Below are 26,213 nucleotides of genomic sequence, written 5' to 3'. Positions count from 1 at the left end.
ATTTTAAGATGTTACTTCAGGACATTTCTAGGATTTTACAGTGTTTCTATGATTTCAGGACATTTCTGGGATTTTAGGACAATGGGGGCTTTGCTAGGACCTCTGTCACAGACTGCAGTGGATCCTCCACTGGCACTCTTTGTGATAAACAAGCTCTAGTTTGATCCTGTTTATAAACTCTGGCACTTTATGTATAGTAAAAGTACAATGACAATTCCCATTGTGAATCATCTTTTTATTATGAACAAGAATAAGGTTGGGGGGCCAGATTTTGGCTTGTTGGCTGTTAATTGAGTATCACTGGGGTAGGGTATGGGCTGGCTTATAGACAACAAACACGGGTGCGTTTCACTGAAGGAAGTTTGAACGCACAGAAATGCAGTGACAGGATCCTGAGACCTGTTGTCAAGCCTTTCAGCCCCAGCCATGACGTCATGGTGCAGCATCATTATTACCTTTGTAGTAAAAATATATCTGTGTCCAACTTAAGTTTTTTACTTTTTGCATTTTGTGTCGAGAATGTTGTCTGCCAGTCAACAAACAAAGTAGGAGCAGAGAGAGACTTTGGTTTAGGTACCACAAAATGCTGAGTAGCTTCTCTCTTTCTCTACACTGTGAGACAAACTTAACAGACAGATGAAATTCCTTTGAGATATCAGATCAGATTCATGTTCAAAACAAATGTTTCAGGCACTATGATGGGATTTACTTAACCACTCATTTAACCAATTTATCCACATCACTGATCGTTATTTATCCAAAAATCAAATTGTCTAAATATGTTGAAAAAGCATCGATATTCAATCCCACAGTATCATTACATTATTCGTATTGAGGAATTTGATCAAAAATATTGGGACATTTGATTTTCTCCTTATCACCCAGCCCTGTGAAGCACTGAAATAACATGAGAACAACCTGGAGTCACTTGGAAGAAATATTTATTACACATGTTCAATAGTGACTCATACTGTTATAACACTGTAAACACATGGATGATATGAAATGTGTAAATAAAAACAACATTACATTACACACGACATTATTTTATGTTGTGAGCTTGACAGTTTAGTTTGGCACTGATTAAATTTCCGTATGACAATAATAAGTATCATCAGGGTATTAGAAGACACTTGAAGTCTGACCACAAGAGGGCAAAAATGGTCAAATCTAACCCAGAGCACTCCACCACTTCTATTCACTTACTGTAAATCACCAAATCTCCCATCTGAGGCAGATTTAAGGACATAAAAGGTATGACATATCTTTCGTTTGTATTTTGTAAAGCATGAATAGAGTCCAGCTATTGTTTGTTACCTTGTTCTGAGGCAGGGCTACACGGCGGCCTCACATGCAGTTCATTTCAGTCCAGTCCTCCCTCCTGAGTGTGTTGGATCCACTGTGAAAGGCTTGCGTTAGGTCATGGTGGGTTTGCTGTGATGCCGCTTGGTCATCCGCGCAGCCACGAGCAGTAGAACACCAGTGAGGAGCTCCAGGCTGTAGGAGAGCCAGGCCAGACCCAGAGACCAGCCGAAGGAGGTGTGAATATAGGCCAGACCTTCCTGCCCCACCAGCCTCTCCACCTCAACCAGGGCCTGGTGCGAGTAGATGATGTAGAGGGTTACGCCACACAGAGTCAGCAGACCTGGAGAGACACATTACATACACATACACAGAGGAAAAACTTTCATCTATTGAAAAATAGTTGAGATACATTCATATTTTGAGCCAAAAACCCTCAAGACTTTTTAAAGCAAAGCACAAGCTGGTATTGTACTCCAGCAACTATAAAGCGGAAATTCATACCAGTTCCGTGCAGAAGTCTCATCAATAAAACCACCAATAACATCATGCCATTAGCAACACAAAATCTCATTTAGTGAGAAACAGGAAATACACTGACGTATGTGCTGTCTGCTTACACAACGTCCCAGTCAGCAGGGACTACACTGAGACACGCACAGACCCACACAGTCATCAACAAATTTCATAGCGTTGCTATTGGAAACCCTTTTAATTTTGACAGCTTGCTATTGGTTTTAAGAGGATGTAAGTGGAGCACACAGGCTACCCAGGGCGGGACTAATAATCGTTTTATTACAATTACACCCTGAGGTGCTGCAGGCTTGGAGAATGAGGAGGAAGCTGCATCTGATGGCTCATTTTTATGCAGAGGAACATAAACAGAGACAGAAAAGAAACTGTATCCCACACTGTTCATGCAAAAAGGACAACTACTGTTACAGCTGAAACAACAATAAATTGGTGGACCGACACATTGTCATCAGCAGTAATGTTGATAACTGTTAAATCATTTAAACTTCTTTTTTTTGGTAAAGATACCACAATTTCACCGGGAGTAACTTTTATGAAGATTTGCTTCCTTTTTATCTTGTGTGGAGCATTTTTAGCTAGGGATGGAGAGAGATGTCCCAGCACATCAGTCAATCTGTCCGTCCAATACTTAAATATAGACTGAAATATCTTGACAACCCCTATGAAATTTTGGACAATCATGCTCCCCAGAAGATGAATCATTTCATTTCCAAATGCCTTTCTTTGATTTCTCTCACATTTCCTCTAGCCCAATCATGAGGTCAATGTTTTTGGTCTATTATCAATACCCACAAAACTAATTACATTCCCATGATTACAACAACAATAACAGCAGTAATACAGGCGATATAAATGACGTCATATCACACAGTTATGCTTTTGTTATCAGTTTGGATTGGTTTTAAACATGGAAGCATTAAATGTAAATGTTCTCGTTTCAGAGGAAACCTTCCTCAGCGTGTCAATTACCCTGAAAATGAAATACAAGGGAAGCAGAGCTGAAAAGCCCTGCAGGGACCCCTGACAAACACCCATTAGGCTGTTTATGGTTGGTGAGGAGAGTAGCTGCAACACTAGAGAATAGACAGAACAAAGGAATTCACAGAATTCTATATATATATTAACAATGTGTGTGTGTGTGTGTGTGTGAATATTACATATAAATATATAGTTATATAGATAGATAGATAAATGCATACATATAACAACACACACATCGCAAGATCTCAACGTGAATATCTCACCTTTGGTGTTAACACACATTTCCTGTTGAGGTTGGGACTTATCACCACGATACACACCATCAGAGGATAAACTCGAAAAAAAATACTCAGCTATTTACCTTCGACTCTTGCTACAGGATGTGTTTAAATAATATAATTTTAACAGCAAAAGAAGGCTCTACAGCTAATTTGGAAAGAAGCGCAGTGGAGAGAGGCGATTACAAAGTCAGACAGTCAGCAAGTTCACAACACAGCTCGGATCTCACTGAAGCCTTTCTTCCACTCCACAAATTACCATGTGCTGCTTATTAAAAGGAGAATATAAAGAGTCTTTTTAAGTGATTGTTTATCCATCACAAGGTCCTCTTTATGGAGGTCATAAGGCGTTGGTGGGAGAGCACCCGAGAGATCCAGAAGGAAGAGCTCTGCCAGATGCTCAGACACGTCGTTTATGTGCACACAAATAACTTGACGACTTTAAATACCCACATAAACCTAACAGGGTTAACGGTAATCTAACTCTCCCAATACCCCAAATTTAAATAATTGGGCTGATAGTAAAATCCCAACTATGGTAGTTTTTCAACTAGTTAATTTTGTTGTTTTTTGTGGCAGAGATTTAAATCACAAAAGAAACAAGACTGTTAAATTACAAAACATACAAACTGATGAGTAAGCTATTTCTACTCTGATTATGACCTTGATTTAAATCAGATAACCATGTTAAGGTGTTATATGGCAGTTGCAGTATTTAGAGTATAGTCTTAATCTTGTTGAGTACATGATTTTCCGTCAGCTCTTTCAAATTTGTGGTTTGTGAATGGCTGCTGGTTTCCCACGCATTGGTGAGGTAAACAGGTCTTTATGGTGAGTGCTGGAACGGGAACTTATCGGTTTTTACAGTGAAAAATACTAACAAGTTATTCAGCAGTGCCCCCAGAAAATCAAAAGTTTGCTGACACTGTTGTTGTATAGCTATAGGCTAGTTGAAAATTATGTTAATATTGAAAATAATTTTCTTATTGTACAGTTCATTTTACTAATTACCTGATGTGATGGTAAAATTAACATTTTCTGTTCCACAACAATCCTGTTTGTTATTCATTTATCAAGCAGCAACCTCTGAGGCTGAAAAATGAAGCCAATGTGAAAGGGCCAAAAACTAAAATTCATCGAATGGCCACCTGAGGCTGGCTGCGAAACAGAGCAAATCCCCATAGACTTGGGGCCAACAGATTATCGGCTTAGCTGATTATTGGGGCCAGTATTTGGTGTTTGCCAATTATCTGTATTGGCATTTTATTCTAATGATTGCCGAAAAAATTTATTAATTATAAAGTGCAAGAAAAGTGTCATCATGGGAGAAACTTTGACTTTGCAAAACCTTAGGGAGCTGTTTTTATTTATTCATTTTTTATTTAAATTTTCACTTGACTTTATAATAAAAAAGTCGCTGGGAACTTACTAATGTTTATAATTTTGACCATTTCAGTTTTTGTTTAAACATTTGCTAAAGGCATTTAAACAAAGTTTTGTTTAGAGTTTGTTACAATCCCAGTAGTAAATATTGAAAGATTTTCATTGTTATTGTAAATGCATATTGGTTCCAAATATTGGTTATCGGTCTCATTAACTACTAAAAATCAGTATCGGTATCAGCCCTGAAAAATATCAGTATCTGTCAACCCCCATCCATGTTAAAATGCCCAAAATTACAGCAGAAACATAAAAACGGTTTTGGTCTCTATAGATAAATTCAGCATTCATGACAGCTGTACTGGGGATTCATTTTTTTTTTTTATAACTCACCCGTTTACGCTTTTTTAAGGTTACACATGTTTATGGGCGGGCCACGTGAGTGACAGGCTGTCTGCAAGATGTTACAACAGCCTTTGAGTCCGATCCACCCCTTGATCACCTCCAGCCTCTCATCCAAGTATGGTCACTTCTAGCTCCAAAACTCCAAGATGGTGTCGGCTGAAATGTAGCATTTGAGGCTTCAAAAGTGCACAAACCAGTTAGAGACGACGAGTATTTTCTGTTAACAACTTCTAAAAGATATATCTCTTTTGTGTTACTTGCTCTGCATGTACTTCATATCCTACATTTATAATCTTTTTGTTGCCTATGTGAACCAAGTCGATGTCGCAGTGTTTGCAGGTTTCAGGAGACATTTACAACTGTTATCCACAACTGTCCCAAACAAACAATGTTATTTTAAGACAATATAAAATAAATTACAGAATGTTAGAGAAATGCTAATTTGGTGCTAAAATTGTTTCCAATGCAAATTTACTTCACAGTTGTGCCTCCCCACAGACAAATTAAAGCTCTCATAACCCATCCAACTGAGTACAGGAGGACGCCTTCTGATGTAACAGGAACAAGAGCTGGCACGCACAAACACACACCAAAACACACACCTGCCCATCCATGCATACTTAACCAATGTGGCCGAATCAAACAGCCAATTAGTCTTGGGTAGTTATAAACGTCAGTCCCTTTGGCCACATGAGGTCAATTTAAGCAGTCCAAAGCATAAAATCCTCACATTTTGCTCAAATGAACCACATGGCTTGCTTTACTGCCACACTACAGCCATATATATTCCACCAAACCCTCCACGGCTTCTTAGTGTTTTCCACTCTCTTCTGTAATATCATCAATGCTTTAAATGTTGTATGAACGGAGACTATGACCATAAATCACTGCCACACTGATTGTGACCATTTTCATACTGCCTCTGTGTTTCACAAATGAAAAAAATGCAAAGGGACCTGGCTGTTATGCCATAATGTATCAATTAACTGTGTTGTAATTACACTATTCTTTGATGTAAATGTTTTGTGCAACCCTACTAATTACAATTTACAAATTTAATTAATTTTTTAAAGCTGGGGGAGTCATTTTCCATCCAGAGGTGCCACTGTCACAATAAACGTAAATGTGGGCAAAATCCTGTTTATAATGAAAAAAAAAAACAAATGTGAGATGGTGCGCATGCTCTCTGCTCCTCACCGCACACAGCTATTTGAGTGAAATGATCTTTAACAACGTGTGTCGCGACAATTGTCTCCTTCATGCCAGCACCTAATGGCTCCGGCTTTATTTAACACTGGGGTAAATGATCCAAAGCAAAACTGCGTTGATGCACACCTCTCTAGTACTTACCCTGATATATATTTATGTATGTCATTTTTATTATCTTTCCTACAACTTAGTGGCAATAATATATAATTTCAGTGTTTCACAATTGAATCTTGAATGTGATAAAAGCCACACGGACTTATGGATAAAAAATACAGGCGCAGTAGTTGTGAGACAGCGTTGTCAGTACTGTGTAAACAGGAACTCTCTACTCTTTTAAAGCTCTTTGAAGAACTGCCAGAAACAATGGTTGTGGTTGCGACACTGATTCATCTTAGTGCACTGGGTATTGTGGTTTTTGTTTCAATGGATCTGTGTTGAAAATCTGACAAGATATCTAGGTGGGTGCACAAAAACAACACCTCTACAGCCACAGCCCGACTAGTGCTGAAGATGGATGCAGTCACACTGTAAAATCTGATGCGCTGATCTGTAAGTGTATTGGTTATCTGTCAGCAAAAATCAAACTTAAATCAAACAATCAAAGGGCCACCGACACACCACGGGCATTTGATGAATGCAGGCAAAACGGGTCCAATGTCCATTCAAAGCTACTTCTTTTTTATTTATTTTGCCCAAAACAAGCAAGCAAGAAAAGGAACAAAGAAATCATGGCTCCCACTTCCTCTCTTGCTATGGTAAAAAAAATAAAAAAATAAAAAAAAACATTTTGCCCAACCAGGTGCATGCTGGTCCTACCTGCCTGTCTCTCTTTATAACAGTGGGTGCCCAATATCACCCAGTTCACAAATAAAATGAAATACTAATCATGCAGCAACTAAATATGGTAAACAGAATAATAACACTGAAACTGATCAAATAACTAGCAAATGGAAACACTCTCAAAATGTAACCGAAATAATGCAAACATCTAGAATAATCAAACATTAAGTTTGGCAAACTAAATATTAATTAAATATTACAACTCCAACAATAACTATTAATCTTAATTTATGTCTACTTCATATGTAATAGTTAAGTTTACTCAAAATTTAGCTTTATTTATATAATTGTATGAAGTTGTTGCAACTTAAAAATGACAGTTTGAAATACCTTGTCCTTTCCAAGTGTTAGCAACTTCTGTAAACCAAGTCAGTCTGACTTAACTTGAACATGACAAAAAGGATTTTGCAAATGAGGAAGTTATATCAGTGAGTTTTTTCTTAACATGTTTAATAAGATACAAATATGATTGACAAGTTTACAACTACCTAAATACAGAAATATAGCACAGTAAAGATGGTATACTGAAGCTGCTAAAACTTAAAAAGATTGATTTTATTAAACTTGTCATTTTAAGTTGCAACAACTTTGCAAAATTAAGTAAATGCAACTAAATTTTACTTAATAAGTTATAAAGTAATAAATTAACTTATTTTTTCAAGGCAATAGGTTTCCTAGATTTTTTTTTTAAGTTAAACATTTTTTATGCTGCAGTAAAGGAAATGAACCTGGACTTACTGCAGATGAAGAAGTAGGAGGCTGTGCCGGTGAGGAGGAAGGGGCTCCGAGCCAGGGAGCTGACCAATCCACAGATGCCACCAATCAGCAACAGGACCAGGCTGACGGGAAGACACACCACTATAGCACTGTGCAGGCCTGCGAACAAACACACACATACACAAAAACAGATGGATTATGGGACATCTGTGGAGTTATGGCTGTCTTGATAATGAGACTTCATTAGCAGAATGTAAATTATGATGAGCACAAGGTTTCACCAAAGATGGAGGACACTCACTCAGCAAGTGCCGCTCAACCTCAGAGTACCTGGAGTAGTCAGCAGTGAAGGAGTCAATAGAGTCTGCGAGCAGCTTCCCACCTGGATGTCACAAGAAAACAAGAAAAGGTGCCCAATTATACAAATACTTCCCACGCATTTTTGTGCACAGAATTTCAAAAATTTTCCATGACTTTTCAAGGACCAAATATAGATTTTCTTGCTCAGCTCTCCAGCATTTTAATATATATATATATATATATATATATATATATATATATATATATATGACAATTAAGATCTTATCTTATTTAAACAGCATCCCACATGATGTGTTCAAATACCAGAGGAAATTTTCAAAATCCAAAAATATATATAATTTTTTAACAGTTTTGGGCTGTGAAAATGTATCTTTATTTTTTAAGCGATATTTAAACCCCAAACCCACTTTCTTGAAAAGGGAAGGAAAAATACATTTAAAAATGTCAATGGAAATTTACCAAAAAGAAACAAATGAAAATCGACATTTTTTAAGTTTTCTAGGCTATTAAAAAAACGAAAATAAAAAAACGACGACAAAATGAAGAAACGCAGGTGATGAACAAATAAACAAAAAATAAACGCTGTCATACGTCGACGCATGTTACGTCGGCAGCTACAGAAAATACATTCGTCGTCATGTCACATGAATGTAATTGATGTCACACAACAAATTCATATGATTTTTCCTAAACCTGCATTGATTTTAATAGCTCCATGATTTTTCTACGCCTGGAAAATTAGATAGTGAAATTCCATGACTTTTCCGGGTTTTCCGTGACTGTGGGAACCCTGTACTAGTTATGATATTAAAAACAATACCGCAATTTCGATCATTCTGAGCGAAAGTTATGAAAAAGTTGCCCACCTTCGTTGGTGCTCCACAGTCCCGAGTGGGAGCTCATGCCCTCAGTGTCGCTGGTGTTCTTTATGATGTACCAATAATCTGTGCCGAGGGAAGTCGCCAAAAAAGCGAAGCTCAGAAGTCCGCAGATGCCGGCTGTGATCACCACAGAGGCAAAGGTAACCCTCATCCTGCACAGGTGGAAATTTAATTCACGCATAACGGTGACGACTTGCGGATTTTCTAGTGCTGACCTCGACTGTCAACCGCTGACGCGCTTTTTGCGGGTGCCAAATAGACCTCCAAAATGCTATGGTGTTGTCCAAAATAAGCTTTCCCGCTGAGGGAATGGAGACGTCGATCAATTAATCCTTGATTGAATGAATCAAGTCACAGAGCTGCAGGAGGATGATAAGAGCCTCACAGCGCGGCAGCAGCTGCTGTCTGGGAGGGTCTTGGATCTTTTCGGGATGCGCACACATTTACGCAACTCATACAGAGAGAGTACAAGGAGACTCTGCTGCGCTTTAACCAAAGGAGGAGATACAAGAAGGATACATGCATTCCTCAAGTCTCATACGTAGCTGGTAAAAAAATACACCCATGGGCAGAGCAATCCAAATACAGTTACCAAAATTTTAATGGTAAAGATGACATGAAATAGAGCCACATCTTTTGTTTTCAGTGTGTGCATTATAGAGCTTTAGTCCTATATTTACAGTCTCACATAGATCATGTGCGGATTATGAGATAATGGGGCCCTGGGCACATAAATGCTGATGGGCCCCACCACCTCACAATTTTATTGTGCAATACATGCATTTTGTAAATTCACAAGAGGACACATATGACATAGTAGAAGACAAAACTGGAGGGGAGGGGGGCTGTCCCAAATATATGCCTGTTGAGTCCAGTGATTTAGACAAGTAATAGTCCAGGCTATTATTTGAAGTTTTATAGTATGTATTTTTTTAACAGGCGGTGACCCCTGTGGTTGGACCCCAATCACAGAGCACAGAGAGGCAGAGAGGTGGGTCTGGGGTGGACCAAGTCAGGATAGCCAGATCAGGGTAGAGTGTAAGACATTTGTTTTCTTTTTTCCCTTTTTGTTATTTTTGATTTTTCGGTCTGTTTCGGGATGACCTCCAGCTCACCTTGTAGAGTGTACGCCCCATATGACTGAGGCCTCAGCAGCCCAGGTTCGGGTCCGGCCCGTGGCCCTTTGCTGCGTGTCATTCCCACTTCTCTCTCCTACCTTTCCTGTCTATCTAAAACTGTCCTGTCATTAAAGAGAAAATGCCTCGCCAAAATAATAAGAAAAAATAAAAATAAAAAATTTCGGTCTGTTTTCTCCTCTTCCTTGATTAATCTTCCTGCCTGCTTGAGGTCATCATAAGACCTGTAGGAAGTGGCACACCTTTTTGTTGTTTTGTGCCTCTTTGTATTTGTTTCGCATCTTTCTGCTGTTTTGCGTCTTGCAGTCATGTTGTGTCTCTGTAGTTTTCTATGCATTTTTTTTGGTCTCTCTGTAGTCATTTTTAGTGTCTTTGTAGTTGCTTACATTTTTTAAGACATTTTCTGTCTCTTTTAGGTCTTTTTTGCTCCTTTTAATTGTCTTTGTGAGTCTCTTTGCAGCTATTTTGAATCTCTTTTGTTTAGTGTCTTCCAGGTCAGTCCTTTTGCAGTCATGGGGGTGAGCGGTGGGGTGGGGCTCGATGCTGCATATTAGCACAGGTCCTATCAGAATACCTCTCCCATTAATAAAATAAATACATAAATAAAAGTAACCAGAAAGAACAAATTTAATGTATAAAAACAGTAAACATAAAGACAGAGAACATTAAAAGATGACAGATGTACAGTGTTACAAAGAAAACATGACAGAAACGTGGAAATAAGCTCAGTGAGAAACCAGTCAGTCAGCCACAATTACTCTCTCGCACGCCGCCCATTTCATTCATCTGCATCTATTCTCATGTCACTCTTCACCCATTGCTGTCTTGATGATATCTGCTCTTCTCAATTTGGCTGCCTCTTCAAACTTGGTGATGGCCTCGTTACAGGATTTGTTCTGTGAGTGGGGGAAATTAAATCCAGATCAGACATCATGTTCTTCCAGGAAATTAGCAACACTCTGTAGATGTTAGTTGTTCTGTGCAATTAACCATGTCAATTAAACGTAACGGGAAGAAGATAAAAGAACAGATTGGATAAGTATGTTGGCAGTTACATAGTTTGATCTAACAGTCAAATGAGATCTATGGAGTTCTCTGTAGAACGTACAATGATGAACTTGTGTCTTTCTTTCTGAAGTTTGAAGAATTCCTCCACACTCAGCTCCTCTACTGTCTTCTTCAGGGCGATGAAGTGACAGGACGGTGAATGAGATTTGTGCTCCTTTCTGGAAACAAAACAAGAGGGGAGACACATATTCAATTCAAATATAACAACTTTATTTAAGGATTTTCATTATCGAAAAAACGCTCAGTACATCACTTAAACATCTCAGCCATAAAATTCTTTACAAATATTAAAAAAACAACAACAAACAACCAGGTCCTATGACAACATTACCAGTAAAATAAAATATATATACACAGCAATAGGCGGTTTACTGTTACACTGTTAGTTCATTACAGTCCACTGCCCTTGAGATACTCTGGTACAAGGCTCTGACTTCTTACAAATGTTTAATTTTAAGGATAGTGTGCAAATAATGCACACATGTGGAAGGGGAGGACATTATACCACGCACAGTGGTTCCTACGTCAGAGATTTTTATATTCTCATATTAGATTTTCTTCAGGGTAATTCTCAACATTGTTCAGGAATAAAGAACTTACTGACTTGCACAAACAAATAAGGGTTTTCTCTCCCTAATTTTAAACGGTACTACTGGGCTACTAATGTCAAATATATAAAAACGACGTAGCTAAGTTGTCAGAAAAAGGATAAACCAAGCTGGTTCCAGTTAGAAGCTGAAGTCTGTGATGGGCAATCCCCTGGTCTGGTCTTTTTGGAACAAAACAATAATAGCAGACCATCCTATTATAACTGATGCTAAGTTGTTATCTAATAAACTACATGGAGGTGGCCGCCGGGACCTTTTTATAAACTCCCCAAGCATCTCTATATAATAATCAAATCTTAATTGGAGAGAAAACAGTTAACTGGACACAATGGCGAAAGACTGAGATAACTTTTGTTTGTGATTTATTTGATAGTCATACTAAGCGGTTCTTGAGTTTCAACCAAATTATGGATAAATATATGCTGCCTATTTAACCAATTCTGGAGATATGTCCCTGTCTAAATGGTTAGTGAGTCCTCCCTCCTGCCCCACAGGCAGCCCAGCTGAAGAACTACTCATTAGATCACTGTCATGTAGAGGCACACCTCCAGCAATCGATCACTTACTGCAGAAACAACTGGGTGACCCTTTGATCGAAGTCAAAGAACAATGAGCCAAAGACATGGCTGTATAGAAGATTGGTAGTCATGTCTGAGTAAGATCAATACAGTGTATAAAGAAATGGGCAATAGGTTCACACAATGACAAATACCAGACCGATGGTAACGCACACCACAACAACCGTATAAGTACAAACTGATACCTGTAGACTCCTGCTGGAGATGTGAACAAAATAGAGCTGCTACCTTAGAAATACTTTTGACAAGTAAAGCACTGGAGGACTGGTGGAAAAATATCCAGCAGGCTATGTTTGATGTCCTGGAGAAAAAAAAGGTTCAAAATCTTCACAAAACTGTGTATTCTAAGTTCAACCACAGACCTTCAAGACTCTGGCTTGTACATTTTTAAGTTGAGATGCATTATTTTGACTTTCAGGACAGCTAACGGATACTACTGAAGCACTGGAGAAAAAAACAAAACAATCTTATCACTTCAATGGCTCGGCTGCTAATGAGAGGATGACATACTCTCTATTGAACAAACATGATCTGTACGTGCAGACGTGGGGCCCTCTCACTGGCTGGCTACATGAACCTTAAGGGTCAATGCAATAATCTAATGTAACTGAAAGACGAGTACAACCTTGGAAATGATGTCAGTGTGTTAGTATATGTGTCAGTATTATTACTTTATTTATTGTATTTTATTCCTTTAGTTGTATTTGTTCCTTCTTTTTTAAAGATGATTATTACTTGTATTTTATTCTTCTCCCCATTTCTAACATGTACTTGGTAATATTTCATATATGATATTTATTTGTGATAGATTTTTTATTTTTTTTATAGTTCTCTTAGCTTTCAATAAAAACAAAAACACGTGCATTTAAAAAAGGTTAGAAAAAAGACTCTAAAACCATTCTTAAATCAGTCTCTCGCAAGCCCTCTAATTTTATCCCAGGAGTATAATATATTGACCATTTATTTTACTTCACAACAGTCTTTATTACTGTGTTAAATGTTTTTATAATTCTGTTGTCATTGCTTGTTGTGAGCAATTTGTGTTTTTACCCTGCCAAGTCATATAACATTTGTTACTGAACCAACCTATTTCTCAGAATGCTAGACTAATTAGAAAAATAAGATAAGCCTAAATTGACAAAGAAACAAAGCTGAATTTTGGGTTTCTGACCCATGGACCTCAAAATGTGATTATCTTACTGTGGGTCATCCTCTGGCTCCCAGCCCTCCAGCTCTTTGAGGCAGAAGAAACACATGGCGATGTCTGGGCTGTTCTCAGAAGGGGTGTGAATGAAGCCAGCTTTCGCCATCTGGGGAAACAAATGAACAGACCACGTTAAAAAAAAAACAAAAAAAAACCCAAACTTTTTTTGTATTTGTTTTTAATGCTCAAATGATGCATGGATAGCAAATGAATCAACAGCCACTTTGTTTGTTCGACCAAAAATTTCCACAAATAAATCAATAAGCAGATTAGATATGATCCAAGAAATTAAAAAAGGGAAAATGTCCAGAAAGCTATACATATAAGTCTACATATAATTATATTATATAACAGATTTTCTTTCAATTTTCTTAACATCTTTGTCTTGTTTGTTTTTTTAAATTTTATTTAACTTTTTTGCCTATTTCAAGGTCATTTTCCAGTTTCCTTTGTATCAAAGGATAGATTTTAAAATCCTTTTTCTCATCTGTAAAGCACTAAATGGTCTCAGACTCAAATATGCTTCTGATGTACTTGTACGCTACAAAGATCATCTGGGACAGGTTTACTCTGCATTCACAGGATTAAAACCAAGCAAGGTAAAGCAGCTTTTAGTTTTTATTCTCACACGCGGATGCATAAACAGGTCTGTTGAAACTATTCAAATCAGGGTTTAAAACATTTTGACTGTGTTTTTTCCAGTATCATAACTTTTTCGTTAACCTATAACTACTTATTTGCTTGCTGTAGCTTATTGTCTTTATGTGCTCAAAATCAATTATAAAATTTTCTTAATGTTTTGTATTTCATGAATTTCTATGCCCCTGTAAAGCACTTTGAATTATCTTGGGTCTGAATGGTGCACATTTGCCTTGACTAATGACTTTTCACTAATTTCTTGCTTCTTCTTCTTTTTTTTTTTTGGAATTTCTTTAACATTTGCTCAGTGCCTTTTCCCCATGCTTTTCAAAGAATTGAGGCCAATTTACTCGGGTTTCAAAGGGTTAAACTAACTTGTATCTAACTTCTGTATGTTTGTGACAGAGCTACATTTAAAATGAGTATCTAATGATTATCTGCTGGCGGTAAACTAAATCCCAGGTAAGGTTACAGCGTATTTTCTATGAATATTAGCGGTTTTTAGTTTCACTGGAGCTAGTTGTTGTTGTGCTAGCTAACTAGCCGTAGCAAAAGTCAACGGTCCTCAACGTTAAACTCACGTTCTCCGGAGTACACGAGCAGTCCTCGTCGAAAGGCCACCCCTCGAAAGTTTTCAGTCTGTTCTCATAAAAATACATTTTGATGTCCTCTTCGTTTAGCTGTTCCATTGTATTTAGCGTTCAAATAAACGTCAGTAACTTTATCTTGAGCCAGACTATCGCCACCAACCGAAAGCTACCAAGCTAAAGGATGTTTTCAAATTTCGGCGAGTGTTCGCTTCCACTGATCTGATTGGTGGATGGAGACCACGCGCGTCCTGTTTTCTTCTTCTTCTTCACAAATTAACAAAATGAAAAGTGCACAGGGACGCCACCCAGTGTTCCCGGCTGTGCAGACTTTTAATTGCACCTATTTCTAACAAAAACTATATCGCTACACTAATGTTTTTATTAAGTTGATGCTGAGCACTTTACTCCCACATATATTTATTTCAATAGAAAACCGTGAAACACTATCTTTTTGTTTCCTCCTAGTTATATAATCCCTATCCCATCCATCTTTATAGCAGACTCTTCAGGTTTTTATTTAATGCTTCTGTATTTCTTCTATATTATATTTATTATGCAATAGAAATTTATGTATGTGTAAATTTATGTATCCACAAAGTCTGAAAAAATAATTACACAAACAAACAAAATACATAGCACTTAGAATCAACAATATTTTTGAAGAAGACAGAACACATTTAATTCTCTTCCCCCTCTTAAACCGGAAAGGTTTTTTTTTCTGAAGCCAGAAAGTAGCCAAACCCAGAGCCCTTTAACAGATTATTTATACTAATGCACTAGCCAAACCCACACCAGTGTCTGGCACCAGACTTCCGCTTTAGTATTCATGGGTAATGTAGTTCTTGACGGCTATTGGTCCAAAACGCAGCGCGCGGAACTTTGCACCCCTGTCAACAACTGGTTCAGGATCAACGTTGCCTTAACTCGTCTAGTTTAGCTACAAGTTGTAATTTTTAGGACCTAAAACTCAGATAACAGTGTTCCTAAGGTCATATATGAAGAGGAGTCCGTTTCTTCTTCTTCGGTGTTGTGGCCATGGAGGGACGCTGTGTTGTCGAGACTTGGGCAGAGTTTGGCTTTTCAGGAACATCATGCTCACCGAGGGTCATGTGTGGCTTAGGGACAGATGTGTTTTTCTGCACCGGCAGCGAGGTGTATGTCTTCAGCGCTCAGGAGAGAAAGCTCACGGTGAGTATCATGTTTACACTGCACAGCTAGATATTAACTGCTACAACAGCACTGTATGTACACTGTCAGTGTGTTTAACCATTTAAAAACTGAGCAAAGAGGTTTGACTTCTTTCAAAAACATGGGAGAGAACTGGCAACGTAACAAGACATGGCCCAAAAATAATGTATTACAAAAAGAAATTGACACAAACACACACACACACACATATATTCAGAGAGAGAGTGAGATTGTAACAAACTTGCTTATAAAATGAAGAAATATAGTTTTCTGGATATTTTTCCCTTTTTGGATAATTGTCTAATAATCCTCCCTTCTTTTAAAAAAAACATTTCAGTAATTTTCTTGTCACTTTTTTAGCAATTTACTGGAATTTGTGACTCTAAAACCATTCTTAAATCAGTCTCTCGCAAGCCCTATAATTTTATCCCAGGAGTATAATATATTGACCATTTATTTTACTTCACAACAGTCTTTATTACTGTGTTAAATGTTTTTTATAATTCTGTTGTCATTGCTTGTTGTAAGCAATTTGTGTTTTTACCCTGCCAAGTCATATGACATTTGTTACTGAACCAAGCTATTTCTCAGAATGCTAGACTAATTAGAAAAATAAGATAAGCCTAAATTGACAAAGAAACAAAGCTGAATTTTGGGTTTCTGACCCATGGACCTCAAAATGTGATTATCTTACTGTGGGTCATCCTCTGGCTCCCAGCCAGAAATATAGTTTTCTGGATATTTTTCCCTTTTTGGATAATTGTCTAATAATCCTCCCTTCTTTTAAAAAAAACATTTCAGTAATTTTCTTGTCACTTTTTTAGCAATTTACTGGAATTTGTGGGACATATCTCGCCAAGTTGGTCACTGAGTTTTTTTTCTCCATGTTTCAAAAAGAAATTAAACCAGTTGGCTTTGGTTTCAAAGAGTCAAATAGCTTGTAAACACAGCACAAGAAAGTGAACTCGGTTTTAAAGGGTTAAACTGTTTCTGTTGCAGGCTGTCCTCCAGTTTCCTGGTCCTGTAAGTGACCTCGCTGACAGTCATGACAAGCAGCTCCTCTACGTAGCCTGTCGGACTGGTGTTTATTGTGTCAGTTTACAGTTGATGCTGTCCAGGTATGAACCCTCATATAGGTGCTCCAGTTTCAGTGCAAAAATAGTTTCTCTATTTCCCAGATAGTCCAAGTTCATAAATTACTGCCTGTGTGTTCTGCACTTGGGCAATTATTTTATATCTGTACAAGTACTTGTACTTTACGTGAGTACTTTCTTTTTATGCAACTTTATGTATTTACTCCACAACATTTCAGAGGGAAATATTAGCTAAGTAATAGCTTTAGGTAGTTAACACAAGAATTTTGCATAAAAACATAAGTTTATAAAATATGATGATTATTTATCAATTAAATTATCCAACATTTTACACAAGTACAGCTGCAACAATTAGGTGATTAATCCATTGATTCAAAGATAATTAATTGCCAACTATTTTGAATGAAAAACAAAATTCCAAACCTTTTTATATTTTTTATAATTTAGAGTGATTTGAGTGGTTTTTTTTTCTTATTTTTTAAAATAGTTTTGGTGTGTTTTTCTCAATAATTTGGAGGTTGTGGGTTTTTTTTTTTATCCTCTTCTTTTTGTAAGAATCTTGAGTTTTGGGAGGATGTTTTTTCTTCTTCCTTTTTTTAGAATTTGGTTCTGTGTGGGTTTTTTTTTTTTGATTTATTTTTATTTTTTAGATTTTTCTGCACTGGCTACTTTTACTTTTACTACTTGATGTACATTTTCCTGATTATGCTTACTTTTATTTAGGTATCATTTTGAAAGCAGGGTTATAACTTGTAGAAGAGTAAATTCACAGGGTGGTATTAGTACTTGTGTTTATTTAGTAGATCTAAGTACTTTTTTCATCACTGCTTATGCTACCTTTCACCTCTGCAGAGCACAAAAGCCCCCAGCTGATGCATCCTCCTGTCCACCTGAGCTGAAAATTTCCTCCGAGTGTCTTGTTGTTGCAGAAGAAGGAGTGTTATCGCTGCTCCTCATTGGCTCTGTGCTCCTGACTCTCTCCCAGAGGGGAACGTCCTGGATGTTGACTCTGTACAAATCCTCAAACTATGAGACGCTCGGTTCATTCAAAAGGGTCTCAGGAATTGTGCACAATGACACTGAGGGAAAGACGGAAACGAGAAGGACGTCTGTGCTAATTTGTGTCCATTGCAGTGATGCAACGCCACCATCCTCCCCCTCCACTTCCTCATCAGAGGTGACTTTAAGTGATGGCCACTTCCGCCTTGAGCCGGTCCTCTTTAAACTTCTGTTTGGAATAGACGCGGCTCTCGCCAAATCCCCTGTTGTTCTTTGCGGGCTGCCAGACGGGTGCCTGTGTTTCTTCCCTCTGCGACTCCCAGGATCGCGGCTGCGAGTCCTGCACAGCCTTGAGCAGCCAGTCGTATTTGTCGGAGCATCTGTCATCACAGAAATGAGTGCAGGGCATGCACAGTGTTTGGTGGCGGTGGGTGAACAAGGGAGAGTGGTGCTGATCCAAACAGACAAAGCCGGGCCAGAGGGAGGGGGCAGCAGAACTGGTTTTATTGAAGGGTGTGTGCCGGGGCCTGTGATGTGTGGCTATGTGGATAAAAGCTGTCTTTACTACAGCACTGGATCAGACCTGCTGAAACTGGATCTATCAGAGGGGTCGTCCGGGAGAGAAGGCCAAGAAAGGGATGAGGTGACATCCAGTAAGACAGACGCTGGCCTCCAAAGCCCCACCAGTTTAAATGTGTGTAGAGTCGTTGCTTTGGCTGAACCTACATACAACACTGCAGGTAAACACACTGAGCATAGAAGGGATGAGTGTACAAACATAAAAAATCTAGCAGGCATTGCTCTCAGTTCACAAAAAACATCCAAAAACCATGTAAGGCAGGTATGAAAGCATAGATGGGCAACAGAAGCTGCTTTCTTGAAAAGTAAATCAGTGAAAATACTCTCAGTATAGTGCACACTTAAACTGATTTTTTTAGGTGGATCAGTTTTAAGGTGGTTAAAAAGCATTTTGTTGCTGACCCTCATCCACAGCAGTAAATTGCTTAGTGTCTGCGAAGGACTTCAGCCTGCGTATCTGAATTGGGGCCATCCAAGACCGCTGTCAACTGTAGGTGACACAGAAGGAGGGTTTCCATTAACCCTCAAAGTGCACAAATTGAAATTGCGAATACAACATACAAATAATGGAAACACAGCAGTTTCAAGAAAACTTCCAGTTATCGCAGAAGAAGTTATTACGCTCACACGAGGTGATATTTCAGGTGATTCTAAACAGCCGTGTTCTGCAAAACTGCAACGGGAAGACTTTTTTGGCTTTTATAGGTCACATGATGCTATGGCTGTGTGCTTGTCGGTAGGAGCTGGCTCCTTCCAGCGTGATGCAGCAGGCCTTGTTGTTGCGTAGCATAGAAGTTGAGCGGATCATTTGGAAGTTTTGAATCCACAATTCCTCTGTGAAATCGCGGACTAATACCACCCAGAAATCCCTCATATGAGGCCGCTCCCACAAATAAAGAGCTCGCCTTTTCATTATCACATAACACGCCCATGTTGCAGTGGATTTAAAATAATGACGGCTAGTGAGGTGGCTGCAATGAAAATGAATCTGCTAATGTTTTGAACATCCATCTCCATGCCTCTAGGAATGTTATCGTGAAAGAAGAAGTTGCATAACAGCACTCAATGAAAACGCAGTCATCTGGTAACTGGAAATTTTGCCAAATTTGTAATGGAAACCCGCCTACTGACTATGTAAACATACTTCCCATACAACCCCACTTCAAAAAACATGAGCTATCCCTTTAAATTTTGCATCAAGTCTGCAGCTGGCAGTGATCTTACTTTCTACTGAACTTGTGTCTCTGAAGTTTTAAGACTAAATGATTTGTTTTCTTTCCTTGTTCTTACATAGCAGGTAACGTTCAGCTGCTGGGGCTGTCTGCCAGAGGGCAGCTCCAGATGATTACCTTACCTGCAGGAAAAGAGGACGCAAGATTGTCCAAGTTGCCTTCCACACAGGTGGGCCGCAGCGTCAGGGACGTCCTGTCTGCTATCGGGGACGTCTGTGAAAGGTACACCCAGCACAGTTAGACATCATTTGTAGTTAAAGATACACCTGGTAACCTTTACACTAATAATTTTTTATCATACTTGCGGAACCTATCACGATTCAATGTGATTTGGATTTATTTTGAACATGTAAAAAAAGGAAATAGAGAAATTATTATACAAAAGCAGACAAACAAAAAAAATATGATTTAATCCCACCCCTTCTCCATACGTCATTGAATTTTAATTAATCAGCTTCCTTATTTATTTATACCTATACTTTAATTAATGATTTTTCGTTGTTTTTTTTTTTAAAGAAAAACAGAGGGAGATAAACTAAGAAAAAATAAATATTTGATACAGTCAAGCCAAAACCAGGTGCTGCCTACTGGCCAAGTCACAAATATTTGCTAAAAAGTGCACTAAAGTATGCTTTGAGGGGAGAAACAGGCAATTCAGTAACAGAATCTTGATTCATATTTGGGCAGCGCTGCCTAGTTTGACAGTTGGAACTCTGTTCATAAAAAGTGATTGATATTATTGACAAGTTTGTGAGAGACTCCTCGGTTCTCACTGTTTTCATTCATGCATGGTGGGAGGGGCATACATTTTTTAGATTGATGTATTTTGTATTCAACTTAAAGCCTTTTCTTTCTTTGATTGTGATTCTCTTTACTTCCTTTAGAGCATCAGCGCTGAGAGCTGCCGTCAAATCCAAAAACCAAATTCTGCAGCACCTGAATCAGGTGCTCAACATCAGCTTCCTGCTGATAGCCAATAAGAATGGAGAAGAGCACCTTTCCATCCAGGAGAAGCCAATCAGATGTCAAGGCATAACCAGCTGGAGCAGGTTGCTCCAAAAAGAGTCCCTGAACCTGACATGTGTCCTGGATAATTCAAGTCCCTACATTTTGGAGCGAGGCTGGACGCTGAGCATCGCTGTGTTCCCTCTGTCCTATCCTCCCAGTGCAGGAGGGCAATGCTCCTCCACAAACTTTTCATTCCCATTTAACAATCTCCATCCAGGGGACACGTTGGAAGTGTCGCTGCCACTGGAAGCTGCAGGCGATGCATCCTTCCCCATGACAGTGAGCTGCTCGCTCCTCTTTTGTCTGACAAGTCTCCTGGGAGAGGAGGCGGCAGACCTTCCTGGTCTGCAGAGTAGCTGCATCAGTTTGCCCTTGAACACACTGACAGTGGACTGGTTGCATGCGCTGCAGGTGAACAGTCCCATCAGCACCCATCAAAAGGTCACATCTCAACCCAGCAACACAACAGATACCATCCAAGCTTTTTTAAGATCAAGGGGGGGTGGAAAAGGGGAGCGAGGAGGAGAGAGTTCTTCAAAGCCGCAGCATTCTGCAAGTATACGGCTGTCGACAGAGCTGCTGAGGGATACACTGAGAAGCTCAGATTTGGATGCTCAGGGGCCAAAGCTGGCTCCACAAAATGTGTGCCTCTCTCTGCTGGAATGGCTGCTCTCTGAAGGCCCTGGAAAAGTGAAGACGGGACACCAAGGAGACAAGATTGCACTCAGAAGCCCAGTGGTCCATGCTCGATGTCCAAACGGACACACAGTCAAACTGACAGCAAAAGAGGTTAAAAAAATCTGATATTACGCTGATAAAAGTTTAATTTATCTTGTGTTAAATGAGTAAACAGATGAATATTGCTCCTTTATTCTTCAGGTAATTATAGGGGAGGAGAGCAGGGGGGAGGAGGAGTCCCTGGCCACAGTGGAGCTTCAGGTTGAGAGCTCATCAATAGCAGCAGTGTGTGGACTGCACCATGCTGCCCTGCGTCGGATACAGGTACAAACACGCCCACCGCCAGCATTTCAGAGAAACGTATTCATTTTGCAGACATTTTAGTGACCAAAATTATCACAGTACTGTCAGGTACACACACTGAAAACATTTCACCAAGTTTTATATTGAAAATAAATAAAATGAGCAGCTCTGTGCACTTTTTGTTTGCATAAACAAGAAAAGCATAACACAGACAATACCTTATGTAAACAAACCCAAATCAAATGTGCAAAAAACATTAAAGATAGCCCGTCTTTGAAATGCTTCTAGTTGTCACTCACTGTAGAGCAGGACAGGGACCAGTAACATTACTGGGTTTACCTGCTGCATGCCCACTCTGTTAAGGGCCTGCGCACATGCTGCGTTTTTAGCACCCTGAAATTATTTTTTTCAATGTACGTGCGGAATATGGATCAATATGGAGAAGTTGATCATATTAGTGCAGGGCTACCCAGAGCTGTACGAGCTGTTCAGGGAACCACATTTAAGGGACAACGCTGTATTTACACACCTCAACAGCATTACCAACAAAATGATCACAGAGTCGCCGCACTATGCTTTAGTCATAATATACTTTTGATCAATGTCTTAGCCCTATTTCAACATCACATTTCGCTGCCCCATTGCATTCCCTGTGTGCCACAATGCACAAAAAGCTTCAGCGTCAACTAACTAAGCCAAGTACCACAGAAACAAAAACGCTAAAAAACCTGAGGCCAGCTCAAGTTTAGTTTGTAAAACCCGGCAGCAGTGCGGTGCTGGGCATCAGTTTGTCGCTTCATGTCACTGACTTTCATTGCAAATGACTTAATTTTTGTTGCTGTGTTGCTCGTAGTGTAAACTCAGCATGATACACCTCAACAAACCAACACTGGGAAGAAGATAACCTTTGCATTTCTGTTAAGTAGGCTATGATGTGATGCTGCTTATGGTCGCTGAGCAACCTGAGTCACAGCGTGCCTTCACACCATTTAAAAAAGCACAAGAGCAGCACCTAGTGTCCAACCTGCCGCAGTCTCAATCTCAAGTGCACACTACAGGATGAATCACACAATTAAACATTTCATTTGTCATGATGCCAGCTACCTCAGACTGTTTTAGACTGATGCGACTGCGCTCGGTCTCCCCAGGTTTTATCGTTTTTGTTTATCTCTGGTTCTAAATGCAGACAGGAAAGTTTAACCGAAAAGGTCCTAAAGAATTATTGTCCGCTCTGCTCCTTCACACAGACTCTGCTGCACAGGGCTCCTGAGAGGACTGCTGCCAAAAACATGGTCCAGAGTTTAAGTTTAAGACAGACACTGCAGCGAGCTGAGGTAAGCTACATACCTCATTTTTTACACTGGAGCTGCAACTAGCAAATATTTTATTACCTCATCGTCCCACCATGATGTTTTAGCATTACAGCCACATAAAAGGAGGAAAAACCTTTCGAATTAGACTCGCAACTGCAGCATTTTTATAAGACACAATACATTTGGCCTAAAATTCTCATCAAACCAGACATGCACCCATTAGCTTTTATATTTGCCCGTTGTGTTAAAATCTAAAGTGCCTTTGTGTTATTTCTTTTTGAGCTTTTTTCTTTTCCTCCTTCTCTGGTGTCAGCACCTGTTGCAGCAGATCCAGCAAAGCCGAATCTCGGGGGCCTTCGGAGTGGGCGATTCCACAGGCCAGATGACCCGATCTCTTCTCAGTGTTTACCAAGAACTCAGAGAAAACCCTCTGCTCATAATTTAGCTCTTCTTGGCCGAGCATACGCAGCTGCTCTCAGCCTCGTTCAGTGTTATGTAACCCATCTTTGCAGATGATGCGTGAAAAATAAAGTTCATAATCGTCAGTGCTGCTGTAAATGTGCTTTTGGATCAATTTAAATGACTGCTACCATTATATATTTTAAATAAGGAGGGAATCTGACTCATTTTCCGTCATCATTTTGCTTTTTGTACAGCTTTAAAAAAAACTGACGATCACCCACATCACTATTTTTTTGCTAGTCGTGTGCTTCAGCTAAACCTCAATTTACAAACCATTACATTCAACTCAAGGTGACTGAAAAGCTCAAGATGAGTAGAAATATCTGCGATTAGAGTTTAAATTGGGAAACTGTGTCCTAGAGCTGGGTTAACCCTTTAAAACCTGGTCTGACATCAGTTTCCTTGCGCTGCATTCAGACGCCTTTCACATGCTATTAATTGAGCAGACTGGTTTAGTTTCTTTCAAAAGCATGGGGGAAATAAGCTAATGGCCAACTTGGCAAGAAATGTCTCATAAATTGCAAGAAATTAGTAAAAGGTAACAAAGAAAATGACCTGAAAATTAGTTTTTTGGGTTTTTTTTTAAAAAAAGGGGGAAATATTAGAAAATTATCAAAAACTAGGGGAAAATTACCAGTATGGAAAATAAAAACAAAAAAATGGAAATTACCTGGGAAATAAGTGCTAAAAAATAATAATTCTGTAAAAAATTTTCAAATATGTAATTAAAATCATTGTAAATATACATTTTTGGACAATTTTTCCCCACTTAAAAAAGAAATCTAAATCTACCGTTTATTCCCCACTTTAAAAAAATCTAAATCTACCATTTTCTTGTAATTTGCAGAATATTGTCAAGTTGCTCAATACAGCAAAGGTTTAAATACTGAAGGTTTCTTAACACAGTACAAGGAAAATTATGTCGATCCAGGTTTTAAAGGGTTAAAGGTGGGAGAGAGGGTAGTCAGTGCCACTGAGGTTATCACATAAGAACCTCACATCAACACCCTGAACATGTGTCCCAGACATGCAGCGGAGTCTGCTTTAAAGCTCCTGAGAGGTTTTATATCAGTTATTATTATGGCTTCTAGTTTACACACATACATACAGCAGAGAACTCACTTTCCATATGAAACAATAAACAGATGAGTGCTGAGTTGAGTTATTTACCTTGTTTCAATGTTGATTGTTGATTGGTTGACTTCCACGGTCCAGTCTGAAGATGTTATTATCATGACCAAAAAACTTGAAACAAACAAAAGTGGTTAGAAAACTGTATGCTGGCATCCTACTGAGCTGACTAACTAACTGATGACACCTGGGACACTTTCCTAATTATCCCACCTCCAAAGGCCAGTCAAGGCTTCAAAATAAGAGCACTTACGGAAATAAAAGGAAATTGAAAGATCTACTTCTCAAATAACCATGTACGTAAACTAAGGCATAGAGCAAAAATGTCATCGGTTATCAATTATTAATATAAATAAAAATGGCTCCTACAGTAGTGGTGCTTTGACAGTTAGGTTAAATGCTGTTCAGCAAGATAGGGCCCCAAAATACCAGAAGTGTGGACTGGAAGCACATGACTTGGACTGGAGACTTGAGGCACAATATCAATGACTTAAGACTTGACAAAATAAGCAATCTGCAGCTTGAGTTTACCACCAGTGACTCATGACTTTAGTTGGACTTGAGCCTTTTATCTTGAAAATACTTCATAACTTCCCCCATGTCCAAAGATTTGAAAAGTAAAAAGTGTCTCAAATCAATTAATTTTTTGTATTTAGTAACAGGCCTTTTCATTCAAAGTAAAGCTGAAACTAAACTCTCCAGATCCACTTTGTTTGAGCCAGTCCGACAGCATCCAGTCAAGTTGCTGTAGAGAACCATGAAGAACTAACATTACTGTACTCACTGACTGCTGAAAAAAACATACCAGAGACAATTTAATTTGCATATAAAAACTATAAGGTGGTCAACAAAAATCAAATTGCTGCTGGCAAAACGTGTGTCTCAGATGGAGACGCGTCAACTTCAAACTCTGTTCAGCATTTGAAGTTACACAAAGAACTGTAAGTCAAGGCTAATATTAACATAGCAAGCTAATGCTAAGCTAACATTATTACTCTATAATAAAATGACATCTACATTTTGCGAAGAGCATAGTATTACTTGTTTGACTTAAAAATCAAAGTTTAGGACTTGGGACATGACTTGGGACTTTTCAGTCTCAGGATTTCACTTCGGATTTGAGTGCAAAGACTTGAGTCTTACTTTGGGCTTTCAAAACAATGACATGGTCCCACCTCTGCTTCATACACAGACTACACTGAATACACTGTGTTTATATCAGTAATGGTAAATGGATGGACTTGCACTTGTATTACACTTTTCTAGTCATTGGACCACTCAAAGCACTTTCACACTACGAGTCACATTCACCCACTCACACACACATTCACACACCTGTGGCTGATGCTACCGTATAAGGTGCCACCTGCTACTCAGTTTTCAACCACACACACTAACATGCTGATGCACAGCCACGATGAGCTATTTAGGCTTCAGTATCTTGCCCAAGGGCACTTCAGTATGTTGACTGGAGGAGAAGGGGATTGAACCACTACCTTCCAGTTAGAGGACGACCCGCTCTACCACCTGAGAGACAGCAGCCCCCCCAACTCAG

General features: G+C 39.0%; 3 protein-coding genes and 1 long non-coding RNA gene across 4 annotated transcripts; 1 reads left to right on the top strand and 3 right to left on the bottom strand.

Annotated features, from left to right (window-relative positions):
• Nucleotides 1–954: 954 nt before the first annotated feature.
• tmem235b (transmembrane protein 235b) lies at nt 955–9,250 on the bottom strand. The gene is made up of 4 exons (XM_042508526.1): nt 8,834–9,250; nt 7,948–8,028; nt 7,668–7,805; nt 955–1,645 (listed from the first exon to the last, which is right to left on the bottom strand). The coding sequence occupies exons 1-4, from the start codon at nt 9,027–9,029 to the stop codon at nt 1,416–1,418; spliced, it is 645 nt and encodes a 214-aa protein (XP_042364460.1). The 5' UTR covers nt 9,030–9,250; the 3' UTR covers nt 955–1,415.
• Nucleotides 9,251–10,587: 1,337 nt separating this feature from the next.
• On the bottom strand, nt 10,588–14,890 carry birc5a (baculoviral IAP repeat containing 5a). The gene is made up of 4 exons (XM_042507953.1): nt 14,663–14,890; nt 13,439–13,548; nt 11,093–11,210; nt 10,588–10,880 (listed from the first exon to the last, which is right to left on the bottom strand). The coding sequence occupies exons 1-4, from the start codon at nt 14,768–14,770 to the stop codon at nt 10,788–10,790; spliced, it is 429 nt and encodes a 142-aa protein (XP_042363887.1). The 5' UTR covers nt 14,771–14,890; the 3' UTR covers nt 10,588–10,787.
• Nucleotides 14,891–15,569: 679 nt separating this feature from the next.
• Nucleotides 15,570–23,510, top strand: faap100 (FA core complex associated protein 100). Its single transcript, XM_042507954.1, has 8 exons — nt 15,570–15,859; nt 16,859–16,977; nt 17,806–18,692; nt 19,826–19,985; nt 20,648–21,560; nt 21,651–21,773; nt 23,000–23,086; nt 23,379–23,510. Exons 1-8 carry the CDS (start codon nt 15,707–15,709, stop codon nt 23,508–23,510), a joined length of 2,574 nt encoding a protein of 857 aa, XP_042363888.1. The 5' UTR covers nt 15,570–15,706.
• Nucleotides 18,613–24,813, bottom strand: LOC121958817. Its single transcript, XR_006106864.1, has 4 exons — nt 24,698–24,813; nt 19,886–19,976; nt 18,934–19,019; nt 18,613–18,674 (listed from the first exon to the last, which is right to left on the bottom strand). It is a non-coding gene; the product is annotated as an uncharacterized LOC121958817 (long non-coding RNA).
• Between the last annotated feature and the right edge of the window lie 1,400 nt (nt 24,814–26,213).

Source organism: Plectropomus leopardus, chromosome 19 (genome assembly GCF_008729295.1).
Source record: "Plectropomus leopardus isolate mb chromosome 19, YSFRI_Pleo_2.0, whole genome shotgun sequence".
Lineage (NCBI taxonomy): Eukaryota > Metazoa > Chordata > Actinopteri > Perciformes > Serranidae > Plectropomus > Plectropomus leopardus.
This window is presented reverse-complemented; position numbering and strand designations above follow the sequence as displayed.